Here is an 11,586-nt window from a genome sequence, read left to right on the forward strand (position 1 = left end):
TGGCTTGATGAGCTAGCTGGTGGGTCCAAGAGGCTACGGGACCTCTAAACTCCTGCCTACGGGTGTAACTTTTAACTGACCACGTCTGGAAAGGCTGCAGGAGACCAGAGCAAGTTGAAAGCCAGGAGGAGAAGCTTTAAGGCTGCTTTTATGAAGGACACCCCAAGGAGTTCCTGCTCCACAGGCTGATTCAGCAAAGCACATAAACCTGAGGTTGATCCGTTCTTCTGCAGCAAAGCCCTTCTCCATGTGCTTTTAACTTGAAGCAGATGCTTGTGCTCTGTTTGCCTGAAGTTGAGGGTTTTGCTGAATCACCGGGCAGGCGGCGGTGAACAGAAACCGTTTTTTTAAGGGCTGGAAGCCAGGTGGGGAGGACTTAAACTCTGCTGCTGCTGCTGAACTCCTGAGGCAAAACTCTCCATCAGGTTCACCATGGAGAGGGCAGGCCTGGAGCCAGGAGACAAAGGGAATTTTTCCACTGCTAAGGAGAGAGCTTTTTCTTTTTTTTTTTCTACTTATTTAATCAACAAATTGTTGAGTAAATTAAGAAGTTTACTGCAGGTGAATAAACACTCTCTTCTAGCTGAGCAGATATGCACTCAGGAGCTAGGAATGCTACATTTGAGCAGCCCAGATGCTTGGATTTTTTTGAAAATGGACCTAAAAAAGGCTTTGTTATGTTATAGTTTCAGCTACAGCATCACCTAACACTCCTAACACGATCCGGTCATATGCCACCTTGCAGTGGAAGATGCACAGGTATGACGTGCAGGTTTAGTACCCAAGGCTGAGCTTGGCTCTGGATGCTGGACCATGTTCGATATCAAGATGGGAATGCAGGAAGAACACCCCTGGTTATACATGCAAAGGACTTTCCGGCTCAAGAGGTGTGTTCAGCTTCATTGAACTCAATCCAACACCCTCAGCCTTGCAAGTAAACCTTACCTGCTTTTTAACTGCACTGATATGACTTTATCCCACTAAATATGACATTTTCAGTAGCAGAACAGGCATTACCCCACACAAGGATCAACTTTATAGAGAAAGGAGTAAGCATCATTTACTAGATAACCACAAACATAATTTTCATTATCCTTACAGGTTTCCTTTTAAAACACTGTCTGTATTGGCCTTTAGCTTAGGAAACAGCACAAAAGGCATATTCCTGCTCATTCAGTAATTAATTTCTGTCAAACAAGGGAAGTCAGCGTTAAAGTATCTCTTACCTCAACATATACAGCACAATAATAATAAATACTATGACTAGAAGGGAAGACAGGGCCACCATCACAGCTATAATTGGAGTCTCATCTGCAATAGGAAAAGAAAAATGTGGTTATTAACAGCGGAAAATATCCAGTGCCATCATTTAAAAGGGCAGAGCTCTTAAAATTTCTGCTTACAAAATAATAAAATAGTAATAGTAATAATGATGATGATGATAATAGTAGTAGTAGTAGTAGTAGTAGTAATAATAATAATAATAATAATAATAATAATAATAATAGTAAGGTTACATTTCTCCAGTCTGACAGTGAAGACATACATGACCTGAGTGAGCACCATTTATCTCAGACACTCTGAGGATAGATTAAAACCTGTAACCACGATGCAAGGCACCTCAATCTTCTTTAAGAGTTGTTCACTGTGAAATTGTGACCTTGCAGATGAAAATAATGACTGAGAAAGTTGTGAGAGGGATATTTTAGGGGTTTCTTCTGCACAATTGAACATGCGCGTGGTGGTTCACCAGCCACTGGTAGAAGTTTGCTCTGTCCCTTGGAGATCCACAAAGTCTTCTGCCTGAGATGTAAGGATCCACATGAGAAGTTTCTAACAGGTCCATGAGTTTGGTATAACGTGATAAGGAACCTTACATTAAAATAGGTGAAAATAGTGGCCTTTGTAAGATCACACAGATAATACGTTTGTAAAACTGCCATGATTTTGCTTCCATTTCCTTGTCAAATAGGACAACAGGACAATGCTTCACAGTGCACCTGAGCTCTGAACACCTTCAGGCTGATGTTTGCTGTAGAGGTTCAGGGCTACTGAGCTATTTATCGTCTGCTGGGCTCATCACAGAGAGGTGGCTCCTGCTGGGACTCCTTTCATAGAATCATAGAATAGTTTGGGTTGGAAGGGACCTCCAAAGATCATCTAGTCCAATCTCCATTCTTTCTTCCCTTGAAATACCAAGTTTAGAGAGGAGGTGCTGTTAGACAAGCCATCATGCACGCTCTGCACCACAAAGCCACCAAGTATGAACTAATTTGTCTCATTTCATTGTTTACTCCCTTGCAGATGCTTCTCAAGGGCAGGCACCACACAATTCCCTTACAAATACATTTAGATTAGGCATGTCTGAAACGTTCCCATCTCCTGGGACCCACAACAGCTTTTTTTTTTTAAATAAGCTATTTGTAACTTGGCCTGGAGGTCAGTGAAACAGTGGTTGGCGCAAGCAAATTACCCAGATGGGGTTAGAAGCCAAGCAACGCTAACCAGGTAGGAAAATAGCCCTGAAGGGCAATTTTTCAGATAAATGTGGATGCCAGCGATGCCAGCTGGGGATATTTTCATTTTCCATCAGCTTGCTCAATCTGCACGGGCCACTGCACCGTGTCTACAGGCCTTGATCCCCCGAGACTGCAGGGCATGACCCCCTTCCTACCTTCTGCGTATCCATTTCCTTGCCAGGGCGGATTCCTGCTCTACGAGTCTCAGCAATTTCAGCCAGCAGATTTTCTTATGTGGGATTTATTCTATCTGTCTCTGACTACTGAGCTACCAAGGGACACTCTGGTTACACCTTTGCATTTGCCCCTCTGTGGTTGTGAGGTCTAGAAATGCTATTCCGACCAAATGATATGATTTTTGTGTAATAATTTGAAGTCAATGATGTGGTATGGCAAATAAAACCATGAAATCCTCCCAGCCTTGCATGTCTTTGTTCTTTCCATCTACTGTCCTCATGTACTGGCATCTCCCTCAGCCAAGCACCAAAAAGCCAAGGAATTTATTGGGAGGAATTTCTGCCTCCAGCCTGCTTGGTAGCTGCTTGAGCCTTTAGCATTACCTACCATGAGGCTTTCCAAAAGCAAGACCAGGAAGGCAAAGCAACCACAGACCATCTTAGCCCAACCACAGCCAGCCCTTGCCTCTCCTCTAACATGCTTCTCGTTGAGACCTCTGACTGTAACCCTCATCGCCATCCTGGCTGCAGGAGGGTGTCCTGGTTTGAACAACACAGGACTAATTTATCTTCTAATGCTTGGGAAAATTGCACTTTTAGAAGACTTCAGTGTTTGAATTTGTGAAAATATTTACTGTATATCCAGCTATAGTAGGTGGGTTTCAAGGTCTCAGTGTTTTTGAGTTAGCCAGGTGCAGGGATGAGGAGGAGCGAGACCCGGGCACTTGACCCAAGCTGGCCAACAGGGTTATTTCATACCATGAAGTTCACATTCAATATAAATTAGAAAGTTTGCTGCAAAGTTTTCTCTCCCTTGATGGCTGTGATACTGAGAACTTCTTGCCCTGGTGCCAGACCCCTGAGGTCTTCCCTTCCTCCTGAAGCCGTAGTGCTTGCAGTGTCTGATATTTGCTGTCCACTGCTGGGAGTGCACAGCTTCCTACCAATAGAATTGGCTGAGAATAATTCTTGTATACTTTATATTGGTATTGGGATTAATATTGGTTCTTTAGTATTATTAACATTATTAATTATCTAGTCTTATTCTATTAAATCTGTTTATATTTCAACCCTCAGGTTTCCTTGGTTTTTTTCTGATTCTCCTTTCTGGGTGGGCAGTGGTCATTGGGTGAGAGAATAATTGCCTAAACAGCAATAAATTGTTGTGGGTTTCTCAAACCATAACAGAGTGGAAGGTGATAAAACCTGCAGCACTATGCCCCCACTATGCATCGTTGGATCATTTCCCCTGCCTTGGCTAGATCTAAGCTCAGCCTAACTGGTGCTGAGCCAGGCAGGGGCCGCTGCGGCAGTGCCGGTTGGCAGGAAACGTGATTTACGGCAGGGGTTTCGGCAGGGGTGCCACTGGCAGCAGGATGCAGGGAGCCTGGGGGGTTGTTTGGGGTTTTTGGTTTTTTTTTTTTTTTTTTTGCAGTCATTCTTTCAACACATCTGGCTGGATGAGTTAGAGCTTTTCCACTGCGGCCGCTAACTGCCGGCGTGCTGCCTGGCCCACCCAGCAAAGCCAAGGCAGGAAACAAGCTGGAGGGTCCCCAGCCGGTCCCTCCTTCCCCAGCCAGCCCTGGTGAGCGATATGACCCCTGCCTCCATAGCTCCCATCCTGCTCGAGCCTCAGCCTCGGGGGTTTCATGCATGCCATTTGCATGGAGAAGGGACAAGAACTCAACCCTCTGCTTCCACAGACCTGCAGTGTTGGAGCACCCATCTCGGTCCACAGTCTGGAAGGCATCGGGATCCTTAAATCTTGTCCTATGTGCTATATAGGGCTCTGTAGGCTGTCCCCTATACATCACACAGATCTGGGCACAGCCACACGACAGAGAGGGACCGGGCTGAGCAGCTCTTCTTGCTCATTGCTGTCAACACCTGCCCACAAAACTTGAGTCAAATCAAGCAGACAAAAAATTATGGGATCATAAGCAAAAAAAATGGGGGTAAAAGAAATGTAAGCAAAGATGTAGGGTCAATATTTCTTAAATAAAACACCCAGCATACAAGATACGGAGCTCCTGTAAAAGCAAATCCTGCATAAGTGGTTGCAGAGAGGGAGCAGAGCAGAAGCAAGAGTTTAAATCCTATCTCTTAGATCCCAAGCGGCATTTAAATCACAGGTCAGCTATGTTTCCTGCAAACATCACAAAGAGCCTGCAGGAGCAGATCTGTGATGCAACCTCTATTTGTTTTCCTGCAATATATCCTTCCTGGTCATACTTGGGAGGTGGAAGAAGCCACACCAGACATTGCAGCTCAGGATAAACCAGTGAGTGTATTCACAGAACACCTCAAATTAATCCCTCAGGATCGCGTTGTACACATGCACATGCTTTGCTCAGGGCAAGGCCAGACTGTCATTGTATGCCACTTGGCAGAGGGTCCTCTGGCCCTATCTCCTACAAGGTGCTACCGTGGCAGTCAGGAGCTTTGGGAGAGGTAAGCAATGAGGCAGAGGATCCTCCTGAGCTCCAGGTCTCTGCTGCTTTCTGTCCATCTGGTGGGATACAGTTGCATTATTTCAATCCGTCCATAGGGAAGCTGGAAAGGGTTTGTTGCCTTCTTCAAACCATGCCTAGATGACTTTCTGGAAAGTAGGCATGGCCCTTTCTGTGTCCATGTGAACCTCATGAAGTTCAGCAAGGCCAAGCGTAAGCTCCTGCACCTGGGTTGGGGCAATCCCCAGGATCAGTGCAGGGGCTGAAGGGACTGAGAGCAGCCCCGCAAAGAAGGACTTGGGATCCTGGTGGGTGAAAAATTGGACATGAGTGAGCAACGTGTCCTCACAGCCAAGAAAGCCAACCGTATCCTGGGCTGCATCAAAAGAAGTGTGGCCAGCAGGACAAGGGAGGTGATTCTGTCCCTCTACGCCACTCTGGCAAGACCCCACCTGGAGTACTGCGTGCAACTCTGAAGCCCTCAGCACAAGAAAGACATGGACCTGTTGGAGTGGGTCCAGAGGAAGGCCACAATAATGATCAGAGGGCTGAAGCACCTCTCCTGTGACGACAGGCTGAGAGAGTTGGGTTTGTTCAGCCTGGAGAAGAGAATGCTCCAGGGAGACCTTATTGGGCTTTCACTAAAGGGGCCTTATAAGAAAGATGGGGACAGGCTTTTTAGCAGGGCCTGTTGCGATAGGACAAGGGACAACAGTTTTAAATTGAAAGAGGGTAGATTCAGACTGGAGATAGGAAGAAGTTTTTTACAATGAGGGTGGTGAAACACTGGAACAGGTCACCCAGAGAGGTGGGGATGCCCCATCCCTGGAAACATTCAAGGTCAGGTTGGATGGGGCTTTGAGCAACCTGATCTAGTTGAAGATGTCCCTGCTCATGGCAGAGGGGTTGGACTACATGATCTTTGAAGGTTCCTTCCAACCCATCCTGTGATTCTATGGTGCAACCATCAGGCAATCCCTTCAGGAGGTGGCACACCAGGAGGCATTAGCGTCTCTCCAGCAAAGGATCAGGGTCTTCTGCTTACTGAAATGACTGCTTTATCCATCATACCAACTCTTGGCACGGAGCAGGAGAAGGCAGGGCAGTTCTCATCCACACTGCCCCACCGGGAAGGGATCTGTCTTGCTGATACATCCCCATGGTGATCTTAGGTGTGGAGCTTGAGCCTGGAGCATGGCATCACCCCTTGCACAGGTAAAGTCATAAACATATGTGCAGTTTTAGTCTCTTCCCCCTGCCAAAAGCAGGCAAGATTTTTTAGAGACCCTGCCAAGGACGCCTGAGTTAGCCTCTCCCTTCCAGACCTGTGAATGGATTAAACTGTCTTGTTAGCAGCTGAAGCACAAAAAGAACTTATGGATGCCCTAAAATGCCACAGTCGCTAAAAGAGGATGGGGAAGAACTTGCAGACACTGTGAGAGCTGGGTGCTGCTGGGAAAAGCAAACCACTAATTTCCATCTCACTTCAGGAAAACTCCCCTTCTGACCCCAAATCAGAATACCAGGGTGAGCAGAACCACCTGCAAATATCCTTCCACTCTGCCCTGCTTGGCACCAACACTGCAACATGGGCAACTCCATCACCCAATAACCCCAAAGCTTGCAGAGATCTCTTCTGCCAGCGCTGATTTGGGAGGGGGATGAAAATAAAAGGGCTACTTATTTCCTGCAAGGTTATAAATAATCAATTGTCAAAGTGTACTTGGTGGTTGAGCTACACCATGGTGGGTGGTTTCACATGATAGTACGAGTGCCAGCAATAAGAGACAGAAGATTGTCACTAATTTAGATAAAAGTACTTTTCTGCTCCTTATCTTCAAAATAACCCGCAACCAACATTTTTAACTTTGCAATATCATTTCAAATATGCCCCCAGAATAATCTTCCAAGTCACAGGACTTGGAAAACTTTAATTAATTAATTAATACCAACACTAATATTAATGTTAGCAATATTAATATCATTAGGAAGTCAGATTTTTTCCCACTTTTTCTTTCTGTGCTCTCAGGAGCAGGGATGGACAACGGCAGAGAGCACAAAACAACAGCTAAGCCATGCCAGATCCAAGGGAACTATGCAGAATAGTTCTACACCTTAACCATTACTTCAAATTCATTCCCTTGGACCTGCGTCCCTTTTATTTCCTCGGTGCAAATGGGTACTGACAGTAACTGTCTGTCTTTTAATCTATACCATCAGTGGGATGGTGCGGGTTTGGCAGACCAAGCAGCACAAAGCAGATTGCCATGGAGTTTACAAAGCTGAAACACCCATCAGAGCGATGATGAAAACACACAGAGGAAGTGTGTTTCTATGGGTAGCAACCAGACTGGCTGTACCTCCGCTCTACCCGCTCCTATACTGCTACAGCAATGCATAATTGCAAATATTCTGGTAGCGATGCCAGTTCTCAGAACTAAGAGATGGAAAAATGCACCTAAGTGCTGTATTATATTACTAGAAATGGATTTGTGCTACTGCTTGCCAACAGAATTAAGGAGTATAATAATTATTCACATAATTTGCAGAATGGGTCCAGATCAAATAGGGTAAGTCACAGTCAATAAAGACAATTCATAAGCAAAAAAAAGAAGGAAATTTCTTGAATGGCTTCTTAGACTTTGGTCATCCAACCCTAGGGATGGTAATGCTGATATTTTCAGTGTTCAGCAAGAATTCTTTGTATGTAATAGGACATGTACAGATCGGTACAGGATTGTTTATTTCTAAAAAGAAGAGCCCAACACAAACTAAGGTATCAGTCGTCACCAGCTCTTCTGAAGAGCTTGATAGGCTTTGTAAAAGCAATTTTGGAAGTGTGTCATAAGGAGAGCTATCTAATAGCAGAATACTTCTGGAAATATTTTTACTGAAGGCTTGACTAAAGAGAAATGAAATATAAAATTCTTACCTCTTCTGTCAGAGTTACCTGCAGAAAAAGAAAACAAAAGTCTCTTAGCGACAAAGAAATATACATTTTAATAAGTCAGGAAGGATCAAAGACCAAGACAGTAACAAATTTAGTAACTCTCATAATCTTCTTGTAAATTTTTCCGTTAAAACACCAGCTACAAAGCCAGGATGTTAAAAACAATTTCAGCCTTCACTTAGTAACAAGGAAAAAGGAACAAATCCCAACTTTTTATCAGCAGAGCAGGGAGCTGAATCCGAGCTATAACATTGATAAACACAACTTATTGCTCTTAATTGATAACACAGTCTGTTTAACCCTATAACCAGCAAGTCACTGGTGTAATTCATTAGCACTTAAATATTAAGAGATAACACTCGTGTATAATTTTAAAAGAGTGGCTGAGCCAAAAGTTCAATTAAGAGCAGTTCGGCTCAGGGATGGGGATAATGAGCACCCAAGGAAAGCCTCCACCTGCTGTTTTGGATGTCTCATCCAGAGCAAACCAGAATAAACCTATGCTGATGAGAGCACAGACCAGCTCTTCTGCTGTAACACTGCTTGCACAGGCACCCCACGCCCCTGTTTGACGAGCTGCAGCATGGGGTTGAGGACAATCTTAGTAGGTTTGGAGAAGCAGGAATTGCCTGTACAACACATAATTCATACAGCACCTTCTGCCCCTGTCCCTGTCTTGAGCACCACTTAATTCTTCCATGACTGATATCCGAATTTCCCATTAAGATTAATGGCAAGGGCAGCCCTAAAACTAATTTTGCTCCTCAACAAATTACTTGAAATAAAGAAAGAATAAGGTTTGGTCATTTTTTCTTGGGACTGACATCAAATGAGAAGCCACATCTGGCCTTGATGGTGCAGTGGCCAATGTGTAAGAGTACACCAAGGCAGTTCACCAAAGACATTAAACCAAGTCATAAAAAAAATAGCAAAGACACAAAAATGATAAATTCAGTCCCCTGCTATCAGACATTGTACTACAAAATCCAGACCTCAGCAGTACTTAAGGCTTTTGCCTTCATCATTCCCATTCAAAGGCTATGTTTATTCTAAACTTGCACTGTGCATGTATCTAAGGTTACTCTGGACTCCTTCACTGCAAAAAAGCCTTGAGGATTTGTGTTTGAAAAGAAGCTGGATGAGCTCAAGGATGGCAGTGGCTGTACTCAATGATCTTAAAGGTCCCTTTCAACCTACACGATTCTATGATTCTCTCACACTAAGAAAGCTGGGTTGCAAACTTCCTTCAGCCACATCCTTTCCTACGTTAGTAGCAAAAACAACTTCACTGCAGCTTCACAGCCTATATTTCCAAAGATGCACAGAGGAAGAGGGCACGCACACACATCTCACTAATGTGACGAGGGTTTTAGATACCCAACACCCAATATCCCTTGAGAAATTTGACCTTGAACACTTCCAGGGATGGGGCATCCACCCCATCATCGGATGTACCAGCAAATGCAAGACAGACATCCAGTGCATGGAATACTCTGCTCAATAAGGTCTCACCATGTTCCTCCTGGTGCTCATCGCAGTGGAGAGAACATCTTCAGATGGTTTATCAAATCATGTGTAGCTCGTGTCTGCAAGCAGTTTAACAACCATTGGGTGGAGCATACAGATTACCCTACTTGTTGGACCAGCACCATCCTACCACATCATCCTTCATCCCCAGCTTGGCTAATTTTGGATAATGGGCCAATTCACCATCTTTCCCAAGGAGCTAGATCTCACCCCTGGTGGCCACCTCTAGTCTAAGCTTTAAAACCTTTGGGACACGTACTGCCTTGTGTGTGTGCTTGTACAGTGCCAAAAAGCATGGCTTGAGCCCATGGTGGCTACCAAAATACAAATAAATGCAGAACCACTCTGGATAACCCAAGCTCTGCAGCTGAGCGGCAATCCGGAGTGATTTATTGCTGCTGCCTATACAGACCTGTTATGGATCAACTTTTCAGCCAGCACCTGGGAGCTGTGCAGCAGTAGCCCCATTTCACACTCTGGAAACCACAAAAAGTGATGAAATTCATCTGTGACAAAAGTGGAACGAGATCCTAGGGTTTCTGGTGCCCCAGCATATTGGCAAGAAGCCCAAATCTTCAGTAGGAAAATCTCTTCTGATCTGGTCACTTTAGAGAGTTATATTTTTCATATCACTGTGGAATTCGCCCCGAAGCGTCTTCTCATTCCCTTTTGTTCAGCAAAACAAAAGAAGAGCAAAGAAACAAACCCGGAGGCAGGGTGGCGCGGAGAAGAGGTGAAGGAGATGCCTACCATTGTGGGCAGCAGAAGAGGTCTCTTGCGTTGTCACTGTCGCACTGAAATTCCTGTCTGTCGTCTCTGCTTCTGTGCTGGGGAGAGCAGTGCGTGGAGCAGACGGCGTCACGCTGGGTAGCAGGGAGGTGGCTGGAGGCATGGGCACGGTTGTCCCCAGGGTGGAGGTGTTGAGGCTGACAGTGGTGGCGTTAGGGAAGATCCTGGTGGCTGTGGTTGTAGGTGGCTTTGATGCCATGGTAGAAACAGTCACTGGAGTGCTAATGGTGAGGCTGTTTGCTCTCATCGTAGTCCCATCCTCAGGACCTGCTGTAGGAGCTTTTGTGGGACTCCTGGGGGAGGTGGGCACTGTCACGGGTGGCACTGCGAGAGGACAAAGCACAAGGGAACCTCCATGAGATACCTTTCTGCAACACTAGACGATTTAGATGCTGCAGATTCATGTGACTGTAACTACAAGGATAAAAGAACCAAAGAAATCCAAGTCCAGGACAGGAAATGCTTTGCACAGCATGGTGATGCACACCTTATAAAAGGAGGTAACTTGAATATGTATTATGACATCAAGGAGGTACAAAGGTTAGAGTCCCTGTAAGACAGGATCAATATTTGCTAGAGGTAAAACCTGAAGGTCCCATTTATGAGCACCTGCAGCCCATCACTCCCTTTTTGACACTTAATATTACAGTTAAGTGGAGGGCAGAAGGGGTAAGTCACCAAGCATGTGAGCAATTACTCCTTTGATCCTAAAGATGGTTTAGGAACAAGAGAGGAGACAATGAGTATAGTTTACCTGTCGTAATGTTGTTAGCACCTACACTTATCAGGCCACTTCCGAGCAAAAGGAGAAAGAACCACGAATCCATGTTGACCTGGGGAAGAGAGCAAAGAAAATTTATTAAAATTGTCATACAACATCATCCCAAAGTAATTCAAACTGTGGACGCCGCTGTGCATCTTGCATGTGTAGAGCTGGAAGGGAGAAGTGAACGTGTAGCTGGAGTCCCTACAGGCATGTGGATGGGAAGGATTTACTGATATGTTCATAGGTTCCCAGAGGGAGGGCGCATGGAGAGATCCCAGTTTGGAGGATGAGCAAAGGATACCAGAGACGAAGCAGGGATTGTGTGAACTGTGGGAGAGCGTGACAGGAATAAACTATGAAGCTGACCACCTAAGATAAGTACCTGGTCTTAAAAAAAATTAATAATGCG

The 11,586-nt window shown here is 45.1% G+C and overlaps 1 protein-coding gene across 1 annotated transcript in view; it reads right to left on the minus strand.

Annotated features, from left to right (window-relative positions):
• Window positions 1–11,238, minus strand: part of PTPRA (protein tyrosine phosphatase receptor type A) — a gene marked incomplete at its 5' end in the record, with an annotated part of 29,327 nt that extends 18,089 nt beyond the window's left edge. Inside the window, 4 exons of the mRNA XM_082482534.1 lie at window positions 1,227–1,311; window positions 8,078–8,095; window positions 10,373–10,735; window positions 11,166–11,238. Coding sequence (XP_082338660.1) covers window positions 1,227–1,311; window positions 8,078–8,095; window positions 10,373–10,735; window positions 11,166–11,238 — 539 coding nt within the window. The remainder of the gene's footprint in view (window positions 1–1,226; window positions 1,312–8,077; window positions 8,096–10,372; window positions 10,736–11,165) is intronic.
• Window positions 11,239–11,586: the final 348 nt, after the last annotated feature.

The sequence above is a fragment of the Vanellus vanellus genome (genome assembly GCF_965231255.1).
Source record: "Vanellus vanellus genome assembly, chromosome: 4".
In the NCBI taxonomy this organism is placed as follows: Eukaryota; Metazoa; Chordata; class Aves; order Charadriiformes; family Charadriidae; genus Vanellus; species Vanellus vanellus.